Source organism: Parasteatoda tepidariorum, chromosome 10 (genome assembly GCF_043381705.1).
Source record: "Parasteatoda tepidariorum isolate YZ-2023 chromosome 10, CAS_Ptep_4.0, whole genome shotgun sequence".
NCBI lineage: Eukaryota > Metazoa > Arthropoda > Arachnida > Araneae > Theridiidae > Parasteatoda > Parasteatoda tepidariorum.
In genome coordinates, this window is record NC_092213.1 from 54,276,336 (window position 1) to 54,303,786 (window position 27,451).

The following is a 27,451-nucleotide window of genomic DNA, read 5'->3' on the forward strand; positions in this document are numbered from 1 at the left end:
GTTAGTTTCCTTTTTGGTTCGGCGTTTCCCATCCGCCAACCGGAAGAAAAAACCTAAATAAAAACTTTTGCAGCATAAAAGGGAAAAAAAAAGACAACACACGAAAAAGTTAAACGGCACTGGCCATCTCCCCCCTCCATCCATAATCGGTGAAGAGTCAAAAATATAAAGAAGTTACCATAATATATCAAAGAACGGCAGCCGACATTCCGACAAAATGAAATCTTCCATATACTTACGCCCCTTTAAATTTTTATAGATAGCGAGTTTCCTTCGCCATAACACTTCCAATTTATATCCAACGCCAAATAATACGGATAAAAAAATTGTCCAGTCACTTTTCAAATAAATCATTAGAACGAATTTTACACGAAACAACTAAATGACGGTTTTAACACAAAGAAAGTTATAAATGTCTAATGACAATAATTATTATTATTTAGACACAGAAAAAAATAAAAGACAGGAAAAGTTAATTAAATTAATCTAAGATCATCATATGATTATCATCAGATGTAAGTAAAAAATTTTATAATTTCATAGTATTAATTACCCAGTATGATGATAATCAGAGTCGTTGCTTTCTCTGAAAATAGAACTGGTAGTGTAACACTTCACTGAGGTGACAAAAGTTATGGTCACCTCAAATATACAGACGGCTCTAGTATCGCGTACAAAACGTATAAATGGGTGGAGCACTGGCAGGACTATTGCATTGTGTTCAAGCTATTCAGCTGAGAATGTTTCGGATACAATTAAGACAGAATATAAATGAGGAGATTTCGAACACGGAATGGTAGTTGGAACAAGACGCATGGGACATTCCATATCGGAAATTGTGAGGGAATTCAACATTCCGCGATCTACAGTGTCAAGAGTGTTTTAAAAACAGCAAAATCAAAAACATTCTCGTTTCGATAATTTTATCTGAAGGAAATTCTTATAGGCCTCATTGTCAGACATTCAGAACCTTGACCAAAATTTATCTTCTTTGAATTGTCAAGAGTTTGCCAAGAATATTCAATTTCAGACATTATCGCTCACCATAGATGGACAACGTATTGGCCAACCGTCTGCACCTAATGATCGAGAACGCGAACGTGTGCGTAGAATTGTCAGTGTTGCTGTTGACAAACAAGTAGCGTAGCGTGAAATAACTGCAATCATCAATGTGGACATAAAATGAGCGTGTCCGTTAGGACAGTAGGGTGAAATTTGGCTGTAATGGAATATAACAGCAGAAGACTGATTCTAACGCATTTATTAAGAACACGACATGACGTCCAGCGCACCTCCTGAGCTCGTAAGGTTGGTAAAATGTGCCTTAGTTAGATAAGTTCTAGTGTAGAGCAGACACCGCGCAGCCATGGACCCAAATTTTCAACAATGGAGCGATCCGGTGGTGGCTCCATAATGGAGTGAGCTGCTTTTTCTTTCTTGGACTGGATCCTATGGTCCGATCATTGGATAGAAATGGTTATGCTCAGCTATTTGGAGACCATTTGCAGTCATTCATTAATCGAGAGCTCAGTTGCAATAATGGACATTATTGAGGCAGCCTGGCTGAATATTCCTGCAAGAGACACCAGACTGCTTCTTGAGTTCATACCACGTCGAGTTGCAATACTTCGCAGAGCTAGACGAGGTCCGACACGACATTTAGGTGCATCCCATGACTCTCATCATCTTTGAGTATTTAGAAATAAAAAATATCACTATGATTGCCATGTCTTTCAATAATTATTATAACATATTTACCTGAAGACTTTTTCATAGGTTGTACGTTCTAACTATTAATAATTCAACGTAGTGATGAGTAATTTACTATCCCGCAAAAGTTTTAAGAGTTTCTATGCTTTTTCGAACAAGTGGCGTTATTTAATTTGTTATCCAGAGCTGCAAGCAAAGAAAACAATAAAATTCAATATAACAATCACATGTCGTACAAGGGTAACTGTTTCCGATTTCACACTTCTTTTAATGGGATTTTTTTATTTATTCATCGACTCCAGTCCATGATATTCATTATAAGTAAAAACGTTTAAAAATCGGATTATTTTAAAGGAACAAATTTGGTATCGATCAGTTGAATTCATATTGTTAAACTGTTCTCACCCCTTCCGCTTTACTTTTCAGTAATTTTGTAACAAAAAAAGTGTTTTCAGTGTAGCAGAACTATTTTCCAGCAATTATCCATAAGTAATGGAGTACTTTTTCCCAGGCATTTAAGTCAGATTAAAAAGACACGAGTAGATAACAAACATTCAATAAGTTAACATTCCTTCCAAACAATAATCTTCAAAATATGCAGTTGGTTTAATAACGGAAATCTTAAATTATTGTATGCGTATTAAAATTTAAACAGGAAGGTCAAACTACAAATGATTCTTCTTCGATCAAAACTATCATTCAAATGGCATTACCAAGTTTGTTTGTTTGCAGCCGAGTGATTTGTAATTATGAAAGCAGAAGCGCCGAATTTCTTCGAGCTGGGTGAAAAAGTCTTATTTTCATTTAGGAATGGTAATTGCCTTGATGGACATCCCCCCGATGCACATGTCCCTATCCTCCAGGAGCAAGAAACGGGAATTTCCGGCTTTCTCAGAAGCAGCTTGAATTTCCGGAGAGCCTAGGAAAGGCGGAAATGAAAGGAACTAAACTTTTCTTTTCCGCCATCGAGCACTTCATTTCTTTTTTTCGTCCTATACTTACTGAAACTTTCATTTTTTGGATCTGCTTCCAGCACGTAACCATGACGAAAGCAATGGTCACAACCTTAAGATTCTCCCCCTTTTCGTGCTACTACCAAATTTCTTTTAGCAATATATGCTGATAGAAATATGTTTTATAAACTACCAGACAGGAAGATCGGATGCTTTTAACCAGATAAATTAGAAAGAAAAATCAATTTCTTTCAGCGATATATGATGGAAGTAAGATCTATGAGCTAGCAGCCAGGAAGATAGAATTATTTTTACCAAAGATATTAGAAGGAATATGCTGAACTTCCTTCAGTAATTAAACAAGTGGCCAAATTGGAAGAAAAAAAATCCGAAAATAGCATCATGATGTTGTCAATACATTTGCAGAAAAGTTATACTTCCGAACAGCATTTTTGCAAGAAAAACTAACACAGGAATAATAAACGAAAGTTATTTCAATAGCGGTTTAACTCCAGCTTAGCTTATTTTGAGCTGCATAGTCTAGTAAATGAATTATTTTCCCTATCTTTCTGATTTGGAATGCCTCCTGTCAGACTTAGATATAATTAAAAACTACCTGCGAACACAAAATTACAATTAAAAAATTATCTTAAAGCAATGTATTGCCTCTTGTAACTAATTTTAACCCTTTCAACGCCAGCTAATTTTGATGAAACATGTTTGAAAACAACCAATTAAGTGTTTCTGTTTTCTCTTTTTTTTTTTTTTTAAATTTAAAACCCTGTACTGATTATTGTACATACAAGCATATATTTCTATAAATTTAGCAGTTTTTTGACGATATAAAACTAGTTGACTTACCACGTTTTACCTTATACTTGGCTTTCTCAATATTTTTATTTTAGAAACATTTAATATTTTTATAAAAATCAGCACTCTATTCAATTTTCGATGCCTGAAAGTCAGCTACAATTTTTTTTTATTTATTTAAATTAGTAGTAAAACTAAAAAAATTTCTGTGATAATAACAAAAATTCTGCGAACGATGTTTGTGCATATTATGCAAATCTGCCTGCTATTTTGCCTATTTGGTAGCGGAAATAAGCTGCAGTTGTATTAGTTCTAACTAAAACAGAAATTACTCATATGAACATGTGTGAAAAAAAGCCGCCGAAGTGCTATGGAAAAAAAAAGTCCCCAAATATAATCAACACAGATAATTTAAATCATCTCAAAATAAAAAATAAAATTAACGATAGCCAGTAATGTAAAGCAATTTGCATTTTAATCGGATATGCTAATTATTCCTTTAATGGAGCAAGCCTGAGCATTAATCTTCAAGAGCTCTATTTAACTTTTAATGCAGATATTACACACTTGATAATAATTTGATTGATATCACTATTTGATTTGCCATCGGTTGAATACAAAATGTAAAAAAAAAAAAAAAAAAAGCTTTAATGAAGACGGAAGAAAAGAGCTCAACAGAATTTTGAATAAGGAGATTATTTTCATGTCTCCGTGTCCTTCAATACAAGACTCTTTACTAAATTTTAGAGGGGAAGGAAAATTTCTCTGAGTATGTAACATCAATGGCAGAAGAGAAAAATCGATTTTAAAAGCAAGCTACTCAAAAAAGATTAGTTCCAAAAATAGCTGTTTTAACTGAAGTTTCCACTCAATCTAGAGGAAGGCTTTGCACAACGAAACAAATCACGGCAAAAAAGAAATAACTGATACCATGATTTTTCAAACTTAAGTTAATTGAGTAAACACAGTGAAGAGTTTTCAAAATAAAATATCAAAACGCTTTACGAGAGGTTTATTTGATCAGCCAATCCTGGAACGTTGTATCAGGTAGTTGCAATTTTTTTTTTCAAGTGGTTCTCCAGGATTTTGGCAACTGCGGTAATATTTACCTACTTTAAATTGAGATTGAAATGCACCTAACATCAGGGGAAACTTAAACATTATAAGTTTCTTTTTATTCCAAAAACAACGAGTTTAACGATTTAACTTTTAAATAAGTTAGAAATTGAAAGAGCCAAAATCAGATTATAAAAGCCAGTAATTAAATAGCTTCTTACGAAATAACATTATATAAAAAACTGCACTGAGTATTGGATTCGTTATTTTAAGAGCACCAAGAAAAACATATAAGATCGAGAAAAAAACTTTTTAATGATCGTGATGCTGAAATTGAAACAAGATATACTTTAAGAACTTTCTTTAGTTTAGTTAGAAAAAGGCTGAGATAAAAAAAAGTAACGACATAAATATAATTTATTCAATTTTCATTAAGATTCTCTAGTAGTAATGAAAAAGAAAAACTAGCAACTAAGGACAAACCATAAAAAACGAGAAATATATTTATATTCGAGTTTCCATTCCATTCATAAACATTTTTTTTTTCTTCCTTAAACAACCATTTTACGCTTCAACTGCAAGTTGGTAGAAATTCAAGAGAAAAATCATTATAACATATTGGGGTTCAAAATTGCATATATGTTTAAACATATATAACTGCAAATATCAATTTCAATAGCCATGACGTTCCTTAACATAAATTCTTTTCTTAACCATAACAAATATTTGGTAAAAACCGAAAAATCACGAGAACATATGAGGCGGTTTTAAGCAAGGAAACAGGGGAAAAATATCCAAATTAGAAAAAAAAATGTCTTATTGGTCATTATTCTTAGAGACTTCAGTGTTTTCATCATAGAAAAAAAATGGGTGAGAATTTCTCACCCTTTCTCAGAAACAGGGTGAGATTTCAAAAAGTTAAGTGAGATTTCTAAAAATTAAAAAAACACAAAAACTCTAGAAAAAAAATCATTTTTTTTATTATAACACATTTTTAACGTCTTCTATTTTTTAAAGCATTGAATATTTTTGCTGCATCATCATAAAAGATTTTGCCTTTACAAGGTATTTTCCATCTTACATTAGTGCATTAAAAATTTGAACGTCTTACATGAAGAAACCTTACGGTAAGCACGTGGTTGCAGAGAAATGTGTTCTGAAAGGGGTTGTGTTCTGTTGTTGGAAAAGTTTCTGAACAATACTGGTAAATAGGGAAGCTAGATAACGAGGCAGATGTTGAAAATAATGAAAGATCCAGGAAGAAAAGTAAAACGGATTTTATTCTAAATGGCGTAATTCGAAGCCTTTTCCAAAATGCGAGAAATTCGCGAATTTTGAAATTAATTTATAGAATGCGCGAATTTCTCGCGGTAATCATTTTTTAATGCGAGAACAGAAAAAAATATGCGAGATTCTCGCTTTCTCGCGCTGTAGTGAAAACACTGGACTTAAAATTAGGTATAAAAATGTTAGTCTCAAGTCATCTAATTTGAAACGAATCTTAAATTTAGAACAAATCGACTCAGTAGTTCCTGGGACATAAAACTCAAAAAAGTTATATTTTTGAATTCTTATTCTTTCAGAAACTTTTTAACCAATTCAACTGGAGACCGAATTCTCGAAAGAAGGCCAGGGTAAATTTAAGTAAAATTTGGATATTCTACTCTGTTGTTACGGAAACCTAGAAAATTTAGATAATACAATTTTCCTGGATCGACTTAGCAGTCACGAAACAGATTTGTCAAAGGTGAAATTTCCCCTTCTTTTGTTTACTCGTTAATACCTAAAAATTGATTACATTAAAAATTGTGTAGGATAATTCGTTTCTCACTACGCTGACTTACTTAACATCGTTGTTGATTATCAGTTGATTTCTAGCTGATTAGAGTCTTATCAAATTTCATTTAATTATTAAGATGAAGGGAGTAATAATGAGAGTAATTTCTAATCTACTTTGGGATAATACTCCTATGAAAGAGGGCTTATTAAAGATCAGATTCTGTTATCGGCACGAAACTAATCTACTCACTTTCTCTGCTAAGTCGAGATCTCTCCCTCCCCCTCCCCAAATAGAAAAACATCAGAAACAAGAAAACGGAAAGATGAAAGGTGCGAGAGAAATAGACGGTTGTGGGAGTCGATAAAAAAGGTGGGATGCAGGGTAGCGGGAACCAAAAGAATCTGCCGGAATTCGGCAACTGAACGGAAATCGATTGCGGCAGTTCGATAGTTTTCATCTCTAACCCACCTCATTCGATTGGATTCCATGAAACGGGGGTGGAAGACGCAAGAAAACTATTTTTTTGACATCCTGCGCCACCATACCCAGATTCTCTCCTTAACTTAATGTACTTTGGGCCGCAAATTGATGAGGCCCGAATGGCAACCAATAGCAAACTCGCCATTCACACCTGGAGTCGATGAAGCTCCCAGATATACTTTCTCACCTATGCAGCAGCGCTCCACAGAACCTCATCACCTCCTGGGATTCAAGATCTAACGCACTTTTCTTCGTATGATTTATGAGGCGCTGATAAGCTTCCTTCCTACCCCCAATGAAAAGTTACGAATAAAAAAAAATGATGGTAAAAAGATAGACAAATATAAACTTCGGTAATGGATACTTACTGAAAAATCTGCAACCAAGTTTCTAATACATAATTACAAAACTATATTTAAAATCAGATTAAAAATAAGACGACCACTACTTTCCCCAACTTCCGAACTTTCCTAGCAGTCAACTAACGTCTAAATACAGGTTAAGTTAAAAAAAGAAGGAAAAAAAAAACACATAGAAGTGTACAAAGTAACGTGCGACTAGATACGCATTGGATAGAACTTTCTTCTATCAAGTATTAGAATTTCGGAATTAATCTGAATGTAATCAGTGTCAGACTTACCATGAGACTTGAGAGGTCTAAGTCTTGACGACCCCTAAATGTTTCAAATAATTTTTCCTATTTATTCTTAAAAATTGTCTAGTAGAATTATTAGTTAACGAAAATTAAAATAAATATTAACTGAAATTTACTAATATATTGTAATTTACTTATGTAATAAAATAATTCAAAAACACCTCATTATTAAACATGTAAATTTGGTTTAAAATAACTATCAGGGGGCCCTGGCAAATCTGTGCTTAGGGACTATAAATCAGAACTTTCTACAAGAAACATTACTGATTAGAACTTTCTACGAGAGAATAAAAGCATACACAGGAAAGGAATTCCAATGAGAAATCTGAGACACTTAAAATAACCAGCAGTAGAAATCCATTTTTATAAGCTTAAAGTATAAACTGAAAGTAGATAAGAGGACACTCAGATATATATATGTAGGAAATTGGTGATAGTATTGGCAACAACCCGGAGATGAATTACACTATCCCGCATTAATTAGAGGCGCTGCAGTAAAAGGCTAACTGAAACTTAAATTTCTAATTCAGCTTTGAGCAATGTAGATGCTAGTAGTTAATTTTTTGGTTGCACCTCGAGCATGAGAAGGCAAATTGTAATGACTCTTTTTTTAAAAAATATTACATTTGTTATTAGTGAGGGAGACAGAATTTTTTTTCCTTTAAAAAGAAAAGTGGAATTAAAAACATTTTGAAGTAATGTAGAACGCACCTTCTGAGCATAAATCAAAAAAAATTCTTTTGATCGAGGTAAAATCTAAATTAATAATAGCTATTCTATAAGTGTATGGTTAAGAAGCAGATTTTATAATATGGGAAACTTTACTATTTTAATTGGAATTAAATGCCTAAATTCTTGATCCCTTCATAAAATTATCCAACTTAAAATGCATTACTCCAATGAAAAATCATTCTTTAATCACTTCCGCTCAATTGACATAAAACAAGCACCCAAGATGTTTTGTTTCCATTTCCTACTTAACACCATGTAGTGAGCAGGGTTGACCTGATTTATATCACGCCTATCATTTTTTAATAACCTAGTAACTTCAAGCTCATGATCAACAATATAATACATCTAACAATATAATCATCTCATACCATTATAAATTCAGCAAAGAAAGGGAAAGAAAAGAAACTGCATCAAAACTGACATAGTTTAGTCCTCATGTTAATTTTAGTTCTTGGTTCAATAGGTCACAATAAAAAAATATAAATAGATAACAAAAATGTGTATATTCTTCGTCCAGGTCAAAAACCAATTAAGTAATTAAACTGTAAACTTGCCACAAGCCAAATCAAGTCGTAACTAAAACAATAACTTTAAAATAAAAATTGTAAGAAACAAAAGTATGTAGACACTGAAGAAAAGAAAAAACTTGACATTATGATAAATTTAAATCATTTTTTCCCCCGAAAACATTTCTGCTCTGCTAAATCAATTTTTTAAATTTTATTTTCTAGCGATTCCAAATTGGTTTTGAAATATTCCTCTCCATGACTTCAGAAAGCACTAAAACTTATATTGGCTTCATTATTTACTTATACTTTCCTTATTTCTTGCAAAACATGCTCTTCAGAGATATATTAAATGAAATAGGTGGACTTAGCAAAACTAAATAATTTGTAATAAACTTTAAATACAAATAAAACCACCAGACAAACTACGCAAACAATTGTTTACAAAGAATATCAATTTCTTATATAGGTTGTTTGTGTTCCATATTTAATTTTCCTCAACATGAAAAAACTAGCAAGAAATGGCCATTATTAGTTCTTATACATGTTGATTTTAAAGCCAAGCACTTAATTAGCCCAATTAGCACATCATTTTTATTCTATGCTGTTCAACTTTTTTTTTTTACTGCAATGCAAAGTCTACAGATATTATACGGAATTCCAGCACAAGTGTTCACGTTTACTAAGATGTAATGTGCCCTATGCTGGGCCATTTGTGCACAGAATTTCATATTTTTCTAAAAAACTTGGAAACAAAAAAATTTTGTATAAAGGTACAGAAGGCACCCCTAACAATCTCAGTCCAAGTAGACATTTTAACAAGAAATTAGCATTGCTGCTTATCTTGTTTACAAAAATATTTTTATATTTTTGTTTTAAAAAATATTTAAAATTGCATGGCTATAAAATAAATTGGCTACAACACTTAAAATACTTTTGTTATCAGTGAAAACATTTAAAAAAAAAAAGAGCTTATTTTAGCATTAAATAAAAGAAAACTGAACAGTAAGAACTTTAATATTGACTTAGTTTGTAAAACATAAATAAATTTATAAAGAAGATTGCAGTTTGCTTATTTTAAAACTTATTAATGTATGTGTATATACCATGTTTGGGTTTTTGGCATGATGCAGCAAAAACCAGTTGAAAAGAGTGGAAATCCTTCAAAAACCTGGGTCAAGTTAATTTAATGATATTGGAGATACTTTATTAGATACTAAAACATTGACAATATATTTGCATTATATACTACAATAATTATGACTAATATTTAATTTATCACATATAAAAAAAGTAGCCAAAATTATTGAAACTATTTGTTTTTCTAATGATACACTTAATACTTTAAAACCCATATTATAACTATTTAGTTTACATTACTGGTAATAACTATGAGTAGTTAGTAATCAATCTAAATATTGGTTTCAATTATTTTATATTGCAATTTAGCCAGATATTTTTTACTAAATAAAATAAAGTGTTCCCCAATAATTGATTGATCTAGACTTATAATTTCTTATAATTGATTTGTGATATGTATTGCTATTAGTTGTAATCAGTTGAGCAGAATATGTTGGACCATGTGAAAGAGGCTACAGAAAAAAATTCAGGCAACCACAGATAAAATTTTGGTCTAAAAAAATGCTCACAAAATTTTTTGTTAAAAAATATGTCACTATTCAGAAGTTTTTCTTGATAAAAAAAAAAAAACATCAATTTGTGTATTTATTAGTTTGAATTCCTTAAGATTATAAGTGGGATTATAATTTAATCTGATAAATTTCTATATATTTTTGGTTATGATTATTTCAATATATATTTTATAACACAAATGCCTGTTTATTCAAGAATCGTGTAAATTCAAATGAATTTTTCTTATATAAACTATTTTCAAAAAATATTTTGAAAAAGTTATTGCGTTTTAAAAAAATCTATAATATTTGACCCAAAAAGAAACTTTGTTCATCAATATTAGGTGCGGAGAATTTCCTGCATTCTTGCTTATATGTACATGAATATATTCAGTAAATCTTTATATCTCCTGATTAGTTAACTACTTATAATTTACAAATAGAAATGTTTGTTTAAATGAGTATATAATATTTTCAATCAATTCAAGGGTGTAGTTAAATTACTGTTATTTAGTACAGTCATTAGAATAAATTTCTGAGTTACATGTTATTTTATTGTTATAACAGTTTTAGTACGTATATATTCTAGTCTATTCAGCACAGCACCAATTGAAAGAATAGTTTTGAACTTAGTTCTAATTCACATAAAATTGAAAAATGAGCATGGAGTACAAAAGGCATGCTCCAGGAAAAGAAGGAGTTAAATAGGATGAAATGAAAATTGATTTTACATATAATGAATAAATGTCTAGTCTAAATGTTTTTATAAATCCAGTTTTTTTTCTCCATTAAAACAATAGTTTTTCCCCAATAATTTAACTAATACTGGATTGGACAAATTGCAATTTTAGATATTTTTAGCTATAATTAATTAATATTTTCTACACCAGAATGCTTGTTTTCGACAGTAATTGTCAAAACAAAGAGTTTTAGAGTCAAAATAATTAAAGAACATAATTGATTGAACACTTGTAATTTTATATGATGTTTATTTATAAATACTTATTTATAATGGCTAATAATTATCCTTACACCAAAATTTTGGGTCCTTGACACTAGTCAAAAAGGGATTATTGGCCTAGGAAGAATATTATTAAAAGAAACAAATCTGAAAAACATTGAATTAATAAAGGCTTATAGNTTTTCGACATTTTTGACAGTGAGGTTTTTGACGTGACGGTTTAAACCATGGTTTAAACTGTCAAAAACTGTCACATGTCAAAAACCTGCCAACCCTGATAAAGGCTTAGCTTTTACTTTAAACAAGAGATATTTTTTGGTATTAACATAAATGCATCTATTTCTTCTCCATTTTGTTAGCATTTCCCTAACTTATCCTTGATAAACATATAGATTACAAATAAAATAGTATTTTTAAAACAGAAAATAGAAAGTTCACAACAAATATTAAATAAATAAAAAAAATCTAAATTTAAAAAAAAATTACACATCCAATTTTCTTTTCCTATTTACACTTCAATTTGGTTTACATTTCTTCACTTTACTTCAATTCTGTTTACATTTTCTTACTTAATAAATACTTAGATTAAAATATTTGAAATTATAAACTAGATTTTTGAGAAAAATATACAGCCGCATATAAAAGATGTTAACTTTGTAAAGAAAAATTCTAAATTATTACTATCAATGAAGTACACTTTCATATTAATTAATAATAGTGGGCCAGGAAGACCTGGTTTGTAGGAAGTTGGGAACGAGTTTGTGAAGATGCGAGCAACAAGAACTGATAATAGTATATTTGATCATTAAATCTTAGCTTCTTTCTTTAAATAAATCAGGGATAAGCCAAACTAGACAATTAAAAAATTTTCAAAAAGTTATCTTATAAGGGTTGCCTCTTTTTTAAAAAATAAAAATATGTTTGATATATTGTATTCTGTACTTTATAATATTAAAATTTGATTTTTAAGATCATGTTAGTCAGAATTTTTTAGAACATTTAATTACTCACTAAAATACTTCAAGTAATAAAATGAATAAATAGCGTATTTGTATATGACAAGTTCGGTCACCTTTCAAAATTCTCATTTGTTCACCATGTTTGGAAAGTTTTTGACAATTGACGGTTTTAACCACCCTGTTAAAAACCTTTTGGCAATTGTCCAAAACCCAAAATTTAGGTGTAAGGATAATTATTGAATATTATAAATATGAAGTATTTATAAATGAACACATAAAATTACTAACGATCAATAAATTATTTTAACATTAAACTCTCCTTTTGTTTCGACAATTACTGTCAAAAACTCACATTTTTGTGTAGAAACTATTAAATACAGTGTCCTCAGTAAGAATTTTCAGAGTACCAAAATTTACATCAAACTTTTGCGTCTTACCAAGGCAGATAGAACGGGTAACCCTTCTAAGCATTTTTAGAATGGTTACCCGTTCTATCTGCCCTTTGATCCCTATAAATAATATTACTTATAGGTAAATAATCTTTACATATTGGCAAAATTGATAGTAAAATTGACTGCCAAAAATGATTGTAAATAATATTTACACAGTGGGAAAATTAGCCGCATATATAAGTTTAATTTTGATTACTATTACAAATATTTACTTTGTCAGAATTATCCTCAACCAGTTATATTTTTATAGATTTTTTTTCCATTTTTTTTTTACATAAGAGATAGCTAACTTTTTAATGCTATTTAAACTATTATTAGACTTAGTTAATTTTTAATGCGATTATTAGACTAAGATAACCGAACAAAATGAATAATAGGTATATCATTGTCAATAGATAGATAAATACCAGTGTTTATAGTGCCATATCATGGAATTATATATATAAAGAGAATTGTTCGGGAACTTTTTTAATTGATTAACTTCCGATGAACAAAAACGAAAAGATGGTCAGATGAAACCGGAAGACAAAAAGAAACTGACTAAATCTAATTAAATCGATACTAAGAAAGATGTTTACTGAGCATGTAATTGATGTAAAATAAATAACAAATATTTTTTATGCTCATGTTTCTAAGGTACTAAAATAGCGTTTCAACTGAGATGGTAAGAGTGCCTACTGTATGAACAATTAAAACAAATTAACCACTAAGGCAAATGTACAATCTGTGAAGAAAAAAAATTACTCGATTCCCTTTTAAAAAATATTAAAGCTTCATAGCATACATAGACAATTTCAACAATACAAATTTTAAACATCCATAAATTAGCTTATTAATTATATGACATAAAAATTCATGAGACTGAATAATAATTAGAGCATTTACTTTTACAGAAGAGACATAAGTGCTAGTTTATTTTAAGCCTGTCACGTTTTATAGATTAATAAACTTTGAAGTTCTTTGCCTTAACGATAACAGTATAATTCACTGTGTAATTTTCCGAAGCTCATAAGCATCAAATTCACAAGGTTTTTAAAAAGCGAGTAAATTGATTTTATTAAAAAGTTTAATCACATCCTTAAAATTAAACTCCAATTTTAAATGAATATTTGCAACAAGTTATGCTCTGGAAAATTATTGAATGAATAAAATAACAGGGAAAAAAAATTTCAAAAATACTTTATGCATAATAATTAACCTCTTCCTGTGTGGTGGTACTTTTCCACTGTGATAAAAAATTAAGTTGTTATATTAAAAGTGATTTAGTTTTTTCTTTTTTTTTGTAACATAACAATTTTGCTTTAAAAATAAAATTAGAGAAATCGTACGGAAATAATGAACAAAGTGTATCATTTAGTTTAAAGTACTTCTGATTTAAGAAAAAAAACTTTATAGACAGAGATTTAGGATTAAAATTTATACAACATGCAAAACATTTATGACAAGAAATCCAAGACAAGTTCGACAAGATTCGATTGCAACTCAGACTGCAATTCCTATTAATTTGCAACTCAGTAAAAAAAAAATTATTTTTGGATTTAAATAAAATTAGGTTGAGACGGTTTTACTCATGGTATAAGTCAAGGTTTGAAACAAACTATCTTAATTGCATAAATGCAATCAAACCTTAATATCACAAACTTCAATAACACAATTTTGGGATATCAAAGAACATAAATCTGAACCCTATACAAGTTTGATAAAAAAAAATTTCCCCATTTACTTCTTGATGACCCTCAATGCAATGAAACATTTCTAGGCTTTAAAATTTTTTCATGACTTCTAAAGAATTGAATTATGAAACAGAACTACATGAATAATCTAATCCTTAAATCAACACAAAAGGGCAGCGTATCGATAAGAATATCTGCTCACAATATAGGACAAATATCGTTATTTAAATGAATCCAGAAATTCATTCTTCTGAAGTACTTACTGTGGACAATGTTTCAGCATAGATTGAAAAGAATCGGAAAAATTAAAAAGGCATTGGAAGATATCAAGAAAGGAAGATTATGAGACGGAAGAACTATATTAAAATGCCAGTACAATTATTTTAGCTGAAATTTTAAAAATTATTCCATACGCTACTTTTAATATACCGAAGTTTTGATATCACAAAATATTAGTTGTCTTCCTTAAGTCGGTAATATCAAGGTTTGACAGTACTTCCAGATGATTGAAATATTAGTAGAATTGAGAAAAAGAATTCAGTTTTATTACCAATGTCTCCTATTGTTTTAAATAAATAAAAAATAATAATTTTCTAAAATGTTTAAGTATATATCCATTGCAAAAACATCTGGATAAAATTAATGTGATCAAAATTAAGGTCAGTTTATGCATTAAAAATTATTTTTTTTAAACAAAATAAACCTTTCATAGCTGGCAGATTTTAACAAGGTTGCAAAACTCTTAAATAGTGATTAAATTTTGATGAAAATTACTTTATTTTTAAAAGCATAAAACATTAATTTCAGTAGAAAATATTACTACAGAAAAAGAATGAGAAGGGGTAATATATGTAATATCAATATTTGATGGTTAAAATAAATTAAAAATAGAAAGAAAAAAATAGAAGAAAAAAAAAGAGACAAAATAGAGGGAAAGTAACAACAAATTTTTAAATTATATCACTCCATCAAATGTATGAAAAATAATTTGCGGTTTAATAAACAGATCGCAATTACGTCAATTTAATTTTGTTTGGCCTAATTATTATAATATACTAAATACCTAATAAAATGAATATTCTATATTTATATAATATATCCTCTAATTTATCCAATAGCTGAATTTATATGATATGTTCTCTAATTTAACCAATTGATACACGAACGTAAACAAATGCAAACTGATTTTAGTGACGTAAAAACAAAGCTGCATTGTACCTATCACCTGATAATTAATCGACGAATCGTAATTGATTATCGTCTAATAAATTGGCCAGGGAATGTAAAAAAAGACATTTTAACAAGAGTAATTAGAAAAATTATCTTTGATCTAAATAAATCATTCGATATCTCACTAATTGGATCTTTGTCTTTACAAATTCATGAGGGTGTTGAGATTGAATAAAAGCAACTAGAATTTTATTCAAGTTTAGTTTTTAAGGTTTAGAATAAAATATTAATTACTTTAATTAAAATGCCAGCCTTAAATAATACTATGAATAAATTAATATTTCATCAGATCTTTGATCGGTAAATAAAAAAAAAATCTAGTTTAATTTTTTTTCTTAAATATTTAAAAAAAAAACATTCTCAATGTAGACAAAGAAAATCTTAGTATTAAAAAAATACTCATAATTTTTGCCCACACCATTTTTTTTTTGTCATATTACATAAGGTGCCCAGCCACAACTTCCATGGTTGCTTCAAAAAAATTTAAATTATTGGATTAAAAATAGCTTGAAATGTTATATTGTAACAATAAAACACTGGTATTGGCACCAAAAGTTTAATACCCAATTTTTTGGAGATAAATCCCAAATCTTTCTTGCTTAGTTACAATAGGAACTTCATTCACAAACTTATTTTTCAGATTATAACACTGTTAGACTATAAACTTCACTCACTAGAGAAATTGTATTCTAAACCTTTTAGGCAAGGCAAGATTCATAATACTAACAACAATATTGTATTCCCCAAAATTGATTACTTTTTTGTATTTAAATTCGTTCTAATGTAAAGGGAATTCTATTCCACTACACTGAACAAATATTCCAAAAGGTTATAATAAAAAAAAAATTTAAAAAATTTTTGTATTTTACACTAATTTAGAACCAGTGCTCAAAATTAACATTAGTCTGTTGGTCCAATGCTACAGAAATTTGACTCACACCACAATTAAATTATAATGGTCCTCCAGGCTAACAACTTATGTCACTAATTTCTACCTCAGAAAACTATTTTTAATATAAAAAATAAGTTCATAATTTACACCACTGTTTTGCATTATTACTGAAAAAGTAACAGTTAAAGAAAAAATGTAAGATAGCTGTTTTTTGCAACTTACAGAATTAAAAGTTCAAGAAAAGTTATATCTGTTGCTTTAATTCTAGGGTATAAAAATTCATTAGCATTAAAATAAACCTCACTAGTATTACAGAAATCAGATTTTATTCACTACTTTATCAAAATTTTAAAACAATACCAAAACACTAAATCCGAGCAAAAATCTTTTGTTCAGTCTGAAACAGTTTATGTCTCTAATATAACTTTCTTTGAAACCATTAGGTTTAAAGTGATTGTAATTTCAACAATATACGACAGAAGGTACAAAATGCTATTTCATTTGAATTAAACCCAAAAAAAATAGAAAAATCCAGTTACCCTTCAAGTGGTATAAATCTGGGAAAATTTCTCTAAACCCTGCTAAAAACATTAAAAGGAGTATGCTTCTGATTTGTTGCAAAAAATTAATCCAATCAGGTTGGGAAAATGCAGGAGTCAAAACAGATCATTACACTTTTTAATATATTAAATATATTTAGGAGAAGCTTTCAAAAGTTCAGCAACACCATCAAAGTGACCAATACCAGTTTCAAAGGTATACTTCGCACAGAATAAGTATAACTAATAAACCATTAAACTAAATTTTATAAAGCAAGAAAATAACTTTGTTGCAAAAATTCCAGTTTAAAAGTGGGTAGAATACATTTTTGAGACATAGAATTATTTCAGGAATAAAATTTTCAAAATTTCTCTTCAATCTTTAACTCTTTTTGTCATTAAATTGTACAATCTAAACTTAACAAGAAATTCAAATAAAAATCTGTTATATTCTATAAGAAAATCTACAAGTTAGCAGCAATGCTATACAAGTGAATCAATTCATGATATTTAATTTAAAATTCTGCATATAATGTTCAAGAATATCCCAATTAAAAAATAATATCCCAATAAAGATTAAGCCTTAACTAATTACAATTATAAATTTTACCATCACTTTTAAAAAGTGTTTAAAATGTTAATAATAAGCTAATCATAAAAATTGCAAATAAAATGCCTAAAACCAGACAGTTAATTATATATTTAATCGAATCTATTTCAAAAAATTTTAACAGTTTAAAAAAAAAACTATCTGATTAAATGAATTATGTTCACTTTAAATTTAAATAGTAAACCTTTGCAGTCCTTTGATTTTCAATATGGAAATAGGTGGCTAAAACTTTTTATATTACACTAAGAATTTTTTAATTATATGATAAAAGCATAAAAACTCACTTTTCCTAAACATAATCTTTTGTTCATTGCTAAAAGAGCAGCTGCAGCTGCCTGATGATCTGTAAATTCCACAAAGCAGTAAGGGTCATTTCCAGGCTAAAAAATAGAAAAGAAAGTAAGATCGTATACAATAACTATATTTATGACAATAACTATATTTATGACATCAGAGCTATCAAGATTTAAAGCATCTGCATTTAAAAACTTAACATTTACCAAGTCGTGCCATAAGTCCTGATATAACAAATTAAAAAACCGAAATAAACATGTAATTACCTTTTATTCAAATTTATTACTTTTGAATTCAAGATTAAATTTTATTTGGCCAAACAAGGCTGACAATACTTCCAAAAAGGAATGTCTGTTGCTGCCTTCTTAAATAATGATTATGACTTTTTAAGAACCTAATTTTGCCACTTTTGCGTCGAAAACTGACCATAATAATCAAAGATTTAAATTCAGACTGTGGGAAGGGCAATTTTTGTTTCCAACGCAGTCTGGCACATTCTCATTTAAAAACTGAGTGGTTTTTGCATGAAATGTTGATAACTATAATACTTCTTGAAATTTTGTTCTATATACTTCTTGAAATGTTGAAAACTATAATCATCTTCATTGAACTAGTTCATATTCAGTGGCTTCATTATTGGTATCCAAGATCTTATTAGTGTCTAGAAAAGTTTGCTTATAGTTGACATTTTACCTATAATGGAAGTCAAATGAGCTCTTTTTTTTTATTTTTTAAAGCTACTAGTGTACTCCTCATACAAGCCCAGACTGTCTTTTAGCTGAAAATTCTTCATTAAACAAAAATAGCCTAAGGCTTTCATGAGCATGTTGCTGCAATATTGCTTTCGTACTTTGTGGCTGGATGGCACAGTTGGTCTTCTGAGCCCAAGTATGCGGATTAGATCCCTGGTCCAGACATCGGATTTTCGGGATGCAGAAAATCCTCAGCTGCCATGTTGTACGATTATGCGGCATGTAAAAGATCCCTGGAGTGCCCTATTGGCTCTTAGTAAAATTAAATTCCTAGTGCACTTTAGCATCCAAATAGAGTCTTGGTGCCGCTACCTAGTGTGGCATAAACTAGACGTCCTAACTAAAATGGCCAACAGTATCTCACCTAATGTGGTGGTCCTGAAAGAGTGGTTACCACTTCAGGAGAACGCACTACGTCTGTTCATCGGCAAGACTAATTGCACAGCTCATAGGAAATTTTAAAAAAATCTTTTGCACTTTAATTGATTAGTAAAGAAATGGTTACTAATTCTTTTGCAACTTCTAATCTTAGTTTAGTCCTGTATTATAATTCTTTTAATATTTCTGTATAGTAAGAACATTCTTTATCAGCACAGATAATGCTCATTACCTGCATAACAACAAAAAATTTTAGCAAATGTGGAAATTGCTTACATGTTTGATAAAAAAAAATCTTAACTAAATATTTTAGAGTGCTAAAAATTCTGAAAAATAACTTGTGCACTTCTGTTCAATGGTCATTACACTGAGTTAAAACTGACCATTTATGAACGAAAATGAGTGAGAAGCTGTAATATTTTATAAAATGCTACCAGCTGCCCTTCAACTACTCCATTTGACCCTTAGAAAGGAGCCTTAAATTTTAACGATATACCTATGACACAACTATGTGAATATCAGGCAAATAAAATATTAAGATTAAATTTAGTTTTTATTTTATTTTTTGAAAACAAAGTGAATTCCAAAAAACGTGCACCCCTCCCTGAACATTGTAATTAAAGTAAAAGCAACTAACATAAGATTTCACACTCAATAGATTTGATGTGAGATATTAAAAATCTTTGAAAATGATTAAAATCTAGATTTATAGTTCAACAACTTATAAAGACTGAAATTTAAAATTTTTAAGAACAATCTTAATACAAAATTTATGAATAGTTTAGCTCTAATTCATTATGTATATTACAATTAAAATTATTACAAAACAAAATCGAAACACACCAAACTGCATGCAGAATATGGGTGTTCAACCAAAATTACAAATCAAAGCAATTGTAATTTGGACATAAAGTTAATCTACAAAACCGTGCAAGCAGTGTATTTTTAATTTTTTTTCTTCTTTCATTCTGATTATTTCCAACTACTTAATATGAGTACTAAGTCAAAATTTAATGATAAACAGCTATGAAAATTTAAATGTATACTATCTCTAACTTTGAATAAAACATAAAATATAAAATACTATTAAGCCAAACAGACAAGAATACCTAGATATTTTATACTTTTTAAGAATTCAAATGATTATTAGTTGTAAGAAACTAAGAACAATATCATCTATTTAAATAATTACTTACAAAAATTTACAAAAGAGAATATTAACAAAATATTAAATATTCCGGGTAAACATAACTAAAGTAATTAACTATAAGAAAAAGGTCATTGAACTTAAATATTTTATATCGAGCTGATAACATAATTTTCTAATAAACAAGTCTTAAAGATTTATTATTTATTAGCAATAAACAAAAATTAATAAAATCTAACTAGTTTTCAACAGTTTGGTCAAAATATTAACTTATAAAACTAACTTAACTTTTTAAGCCATTTAAAAGAAATTTTAAAAAATTTCCTAATTTTATTCTATTTATAAAACTAACAGTAATTACTATGATAGGTCGGGGGATGTGGTTGATGGAAGGGCCATGTGGTGAAGATCATTCGCCATCTGCTTGTGCTGGAAGTTGTATGTCTCCATTCAAATGAAAAATACAGATTTTTGTAGACTAAGGCATTTTATTTAACATTTCCATTTCATTTCAGTTTTTGAGAAACATGTTCATTTCAGTAAGCGGCTCATCCATGCACAAGAGCCTAACTGCACCACGTGCATGCTGGATCCTCCCTGTGTGCTCCAGGGAGTAGATAGTAATTTAATTTAAGTCATTTGAATAATAATTGTTTTCTTGCTGAATTTACCTGATGCATCAAATAATTAGGAGATAAGGAAAAACTTATTATGGTAAAAATCAATGATTAAACTCTAGAGCACACAGGGGGAAAAAAAAAAAAAATTATCCTGCTGCTTAAGAAAGCAACCAACTATTCGAGATCCACGGGGAATACTGGTCTATCTCCAAAAGATAGCGTCCCCTCCCTAGCGGTTGCAAGAATCTCTAAAGACGAGCTATGAGTCGAGCCCTAGAGATCCTGCAAAGGCAATGAAGAGGGCGCTCCTGTTGGAGACAGCCCAGTAGGAAAAGTAAATATTGTGGTGATCCCATGATCACACCACAGTAATACAAAACACAAAAATTATTTTAATAAAATAACTAACTCGAACAGAAAAATCTTCTGAATATGAAGAGATCAGAGACATTACAAGCTTTAAAGTGTGTAAATTATTGATCACATCACAGTGAAACTATTTAGTTAATAGTTCCCTTGTCATAAAAATTACTACTATTAGAATTAAAAATATAGAACACACACATATCATGCACATCAAAAAGACATTAAATGCTAAACAAATCCAATACTTTACAATGTGGTGATAATTATTTCATTATAATAAACATTTTTAATAATTGCTAATTTCTTTTTTATTCAACTCTCACTATTAACAAAGACTTAATTTCCTTGTAAAATATTCTAAAGGACAACTAAGATAGTATTAGTATTGCAAGCATTGCATTATGACGCATGACGAAATATGTAAAGATAACACAAGCAGTGACTCAGCCAAAATGAAAATAATTCTTCTACAAATCCCTTATACAGTAATCTTGGCTCGAGACAAGCTGTAAACCGATGGCTATTATGCATAAAAAAAAACTAACTCAATACGCAAATTAACACTAATCCAGAGGCAAATTAAACTAGCTCTCAATATGAAATGCTGAATTTTACAGATACAGTTAAACTCACTCATAACAAATCCTAATTTAATAAGGGAAACAAAAATACTTGGTTGGTATAATGTTAAGCCTATTGAAGCACCGTTCATAAAAGTGCAAATTCTAGTTTTAGCAAGCAATAATTTTGGGATACTTAAAATTTCCATAAACTTCCACCTATCAAGCTCAGCTAATTCCCTCCTGGAAAAACTCATAATGCATAGCTGCCAACTTGTTAAAAAGAAAAATAGGAACACAAAGCATGATAAGACAATCAGGGGAAATAATGACACAAAGAGTAAAAGAAAATATCAAAAATCATAATATCAGTAGCAAATTATCAATTTATAAACCATATACGTATCATATAACATAGTTTTTGAGTTAACAGTTTCAATTAAATTACTTATTAATAAAAAATATCACAACTTTATAGTAACCAATTAAAAAAAAACTTCTTACAAGAATAGCGATATTGGATTTTAAAATCGCAAGAATAGGTATCGCTATAATGGATTTTAAAAACAAGAAAATACGAGTTGCGATATTGAATTTTTAAATCACGTAACTTTTATATCAGCTAAGTACCAAAATCGATGATTGATATTAAAATAGTGTGAATAAAAATTGCGACATTAGCAGTATTTGACTGAGTTCCTAATATTTAAAAATAAAAATTGCGATATTAGCAGATTTTGACTGAGTTCCTAATATTTGAAATGGCGAAAATCAGCCAAATCAAAAGAATCAAATTTTGTACGAATCATAAATGGCTCGTTAGCGTGATTTAGCAAAAGTTTCAAAATTTCGTCGGATTATAAATTTTTGATTCATGGAAGTCCGCTAACCAATGGTCTTGAGATAAGCGGAAATCTGCGATATTCGCGGAAAAATCACATGACCTGCTTCTAGGCTTTAGACCTTTCCTGGGTTGAAAGAAAATTGGCTTAAGTGAAAAGGTGCTAGAATATCAAATAATCGGAGCATTTTTATCTAAAATCGTATTTTTGGAACAAAGCCAAAAATTCGGAACAAATACAATTTAATAGGAACAGTTGGCAGCTATGATAATGTTTAGAAAACTAATGATGAATCAAATCCTACAAACATATACATTTTTTTCAAAAGTGGAAGTTTGAACGACTGTCAATAACACAAAGTGACAATAAGTAGGTTCAAAGGAAACTATTTCACTTAGACACGTGATTGCTGCAAAAAGAAGTGATCTAGAAGATTTTTGATACTAAATTAATTAGTTTCATTTTCAAACAAAACAACTCTTTCTTATGAGGTAGTTCATCATTAAAACCTATTTTTTTTTATTTATATTTGGACAAGGAAAATAAAGTAAGTGCTCAGCAATTAATGCATAAAAAAAGATTGAAGAAAAAAATCACATAGATTTGATAAACTTAGACAAATCAGATGCTTAAATAGGGAGATAATCAAATACCAAATATAAAATTTGCATGTTGCAATAAATATTAACATATCAGGCATTTATAAAGAAATTGAAAATCAGTAGCTAAAATCCCTAATAATCAATTGCAAAAAGATAGAATCATTGCTCTAAATAGTAAACTTTTCGATCTGCAATTCAAAAATCTAGTATCATAATACTGCGTGAAATATATCAAGATTTTTTTTTAAAAAATCATATGGAAATCAATATAACTGCGCAAAACATTGAAACAACCGCATTAGTTAAGTGCAAATCAACCATATCAAAAAATTATAACTCAGATGCTTAATTCGTGATTGGGTTAGGTGAAAACATAAGGGATTTAAAATTTGAATCTTGAGAAATCAACAGCAATAACTGCAAAAAAAGAGATAGAAGCAAGACCGTCGCACGAATTTTGATTAATTAAAAGCGGGATTCGAAATTTCCAAGTCCTAATAATAAATTAAAACGATTTGAATGTAACAAAGAAAAAAAAAGGTAAGGATGGATATAATCTATAGACCAAATAATTCTTTTGCAAATTTAAATTTTAAACAGTCATTTATTAAAATATATGTTTTAAAATAATAAAAAACGGTACTTTTTAGCAAACAACCTTTAATGTGTCAGAATATTTCTATCAGAATAAGAACTTTGTAATTTGTGCAACTCAACAAAAATTCTCATGCCATATATAACTTTTTTTGCACAAGAAATTAAATAGAATTTTAAATTACTAAGTATGTATGAACTAATGACTTTTACAGAACCCTACTTTTTACAAGAATTCTGTTAAATCGAGCAAATATTGAGGCTCCGCTGCACTGCATTACTTTACATGATAATCAAGAAAAAACACTGCAAGGACAACTTTCCAAAACAATCCATTATACTAAGTTGAAGCTAAGAGACTCAGTTTAAATATCAGAACATTATAATACATATTGAAAATTTTGACTATGCAGTGTTGAATATAAACATGTTTTGATTTTTAAAAAATCTATGCCAATACAGCATAAATAACAAGCTTATAAAAACAATCCGTGAAATAAATTTCACAGCATTTTTTACTTGAAGTACAAAACTGGATAAAATTTAAATAATGTATACATTTTTATTGTTCAAATCTTAACTTAAATTACTTTAAATATATACGGAAAATGCTACTGTAATATAGAAGCATTATAAGATTCCATTATATATTAGAAACAATGTTTATCCCTCACAGAAATACATCTTGATTGTCTCACTTTACAACCATTTAATGAGTAGTATTACAGGTAAATGCTTTGAATTAATAACATAACAGCATTGAGAAATTACACATTAATTTCTGTTTCAAGTGTCTTTAATCAAAAGAACAAAATTCGTAGATAAAATCAGGGGTAAATAAACAAGCACACTACTAAGCCTAACGAATTACAAATAGTAATTACTTTTAGTTTTCATTGTTGGCAGGTGTGCGGAAGAGAGGATGACATTTTAAGATTAAGTAAATTAACTCCTTTAGTCGTAATTATACAAATCACTCGAAAGAAACCTCTAATTTCAAACTTAAATTAGAATCTCAATTTAGAACAATTTTGTGTTAACAACTTACCTCTTGTATTATTTTACATCCTTTAACAGGGCCTATTTGTCCAAAGAGTGCTAAAATCAATTCCTCTGTCACTGAAGGATCAAGATTACCAACGTAGCTAAAATGTAAAGTAGTTCATTATTAATAATGATTATCATTTACGAGCATAGTTAACAACCGGCGTAATTGTATTCGCCGTAAACAAATAAAGTACACTTACAGCGTTCTAGGATGACTCTCATTGCTTTGTTCTTGCTAAAAAATGAAAGATTCATTGTAAGTACAGTTTAGAATTTGTAAGATAATAATTATTTTATTGTTAAATAACATTACCTTGTTAGACATGGCGGAATCGTATTTTACAAACGAAGCCGACGCATGCGCATACCCTTGCATCGTAGGGTAATATCCGACTGTTCCCGCCAGTTTTGACGTTAAATAATCACTTGAAATAAAGAATTAAGAAATTAATCTTGCGATTTTAATGTCGTTTTAGTTGACAAGCACTAAAACCGGTACAATGTTTAAAATACACAAGTTAAATTTGTCAAACACATTACACAAATAACAACAGATACAATACAATATCGGACTGCGAATTTTTTTCTTCAAAAAGAACCTATGAGTTTAGTTGTTTGCAGTTCACGCCTCACTCAAATTAAATGTGAAGCCTCGGTGGCCGCGTGGTAGGTTGCTTCGCCAATTTTTGCTTGTTAAATGTGATAAAAGGCTCAAATTTCAAGTTTACATTCTGTACGCTCATTTTTTTTTTCGGTTTGTTTGCTTCATGCCATACCTTTTTTTTTTGTAATGTTTATATTCATGTTACTTAGTTTGATTCAAAATATTTATTTTATTGATATACGTGTGAATGTTTATATATCAACAGATTAGAATTTTAAAAATTTTAATCAAAAAGTTTTTTTTTATTTTTTTAAATGAAAGCAAACAATAAATACTAATGTAAAAACATAGCAATAAAATCAATTTTATTAAAATATTTAGATTTTTAAAAATATTTAATCTTACAATTTTACGATTATTTTAAAATTTCCCATTTCCTTGAATAATAACTTTTTTAAAAAATTTTATTTAAATACGTAAATATTTAAAAAGAAAAGTGGTAGATTCCTTAAAGAAACATATAAAGTAAAAAAAGTCAATCATATATAAAATGGAAGATATTCGAAAAAAAATTGAATTCCTTTTCTCATTTAAATTATCTTAAAATTTTAACTATAAATACTTAGTTAAGGAATATTTTCAGTATTTTAGCAGTTTTTAAACATTTTAGTTAATGTAGTTTAATATAGGTTTTTAAATATTTATAAATTACTTCTAAAAGGAAAATGACAGAAAAAGTTCAGTAACGGTATATTAGTACTTAGAAAAATAGAACTGGTGTATAACACTTTAGAATTTTTCATTATTTCAGACAATGAGGTTGTTTTACCGAAATTCAAATTTTTAAAGGGCTCAATCGAAGCATCAGACAAGACAAGCTTTGGGACAAGAAAAGGTGCTATTTTTTACGCGATTGTTGAAAATTGCAAACGAATTTTAAGAAGAAAAAAAATTCCGAGTGGCTCGGTGATTTTTGTTGATACGAATTCCGCACCCGGCTCATACAGACCAAATTGCTGATGTAAAATATATTCAGTTGTAGACGGATCATAGGTTAGTGTCCCCTTGTTCTCAGACTAACAGTGAGATTCGAAGCAATAAAAAGAGAAAAGTAATACTCGTGACAGGGAGAACGATTAGACCCTTCCTTCGAGTGGGAAAAATAAATAAGAACTGTTTCTTCTATTTAGACTTTTTAGTATCAGAGTGCATAGATTGTGCTTGTACAGAGATGTTGCGCTCGTGCTTTTTAACATTTTGTATTTTATTTAGTTATATTAAATTTCTTGTATTACTGAAAAGATATCTTCAATAATCCGTTTTGAGCTTAAACGGTATCTTCAATGAAAAGTAACATATCAAAATCTTTATTCTAAGTGTGAGAGGTCTTCGAGGTTTCCTTCTCCATGTATTGCAAATGCGGGTTAGTTCCATCAAAAAGTACATCCCTTAGGTAAATTTTCCTAAAAATACTTGATTCAGGAGTTCCCTTCTCATATCTTCCGGAGTGGGTTCGAAATTATAAGACTACGGGGTTGAACACTGGTAGTCGCAAACTCAAAATGAGGTCAGCTGGTCAACGACGGTTATAAGGTAAAAAATAAATTCCAAGCGAAAAACAATTTCAAAAACCTTGCTGATTTTCAAAACACTTAGAGTTGGGTCCCACTTATCTATTTGCAAATCGTATTAGTAATCCTGTTAATAATTTGCATAGTGTTAAATAATTTAATCATTGAACGAGTCTCCAGACACATGATTCAGCGAAGACATTGATGTATGTTAGCAATTTATCTAATTTTTTATGAGAAGAGGTTGACATCTATCATAATTCAACGTTCGATGATCTGTTATCTGAACTGTACCGAACNATGTTTTTTAAAAAAGCTTTAAAAATCATTTAGTTTTCCTTTTAGGAAAAAAGGTTGGAAATTGCAATATTTTTGCTTTATTGAAAAAAGGTTTTTACTCCAAACCTTTTCGTGACAATGAAAATAAAGTTAAAACACAACGTTG

The 27,451-nt window shown here is 29.3% G+C and overlaps 1 protein-coding gene across 4 annotated transcripts in view; it reads right to left on the bottom strand.

Annotated features, from left to right (window-relative positions):
- Window positions 1-25,472, bottom strand: part of LOC107445231 (nucleolysin TIAR) — a 99,319-nt gene extending 73,847 nt beyond the window's left edge. The window contains exons 1-4 of one of the 4 annotated variants that reach the window (XM_071186438.1): window positions 25,145-25,472; window positions 25,032-25,066; window positions 24,833-24,929; window positions 17,914-18,009 (exon numbers count right to left, since the gene is read on the bottom strand). In XM_071186438.1, coding sequence (XP_071042539.1) covers window positions 17,914-18,009; window positions 24,833-24,929; window positions 25,032-25,066; window positions 25,145-25,207 — 291 coding nt within the window. In that variant the 5' untranslated portion in view covers window positions 25,208-25,472. The remainder of the gene's footprint in view (window positions 1-17,913; window positions 18,010-24,832; window positions 24,930-25,031; window positions 25,067-25,144) is intronic. The other 3 variants (XM_071186440.1, XM_043039964.2, XM_071186439.1) reach the window with 3 other exon arrangements.
- Between the last annotated feature and the right edge of the window lie 1,979 nt (window positions 25,473-27,451).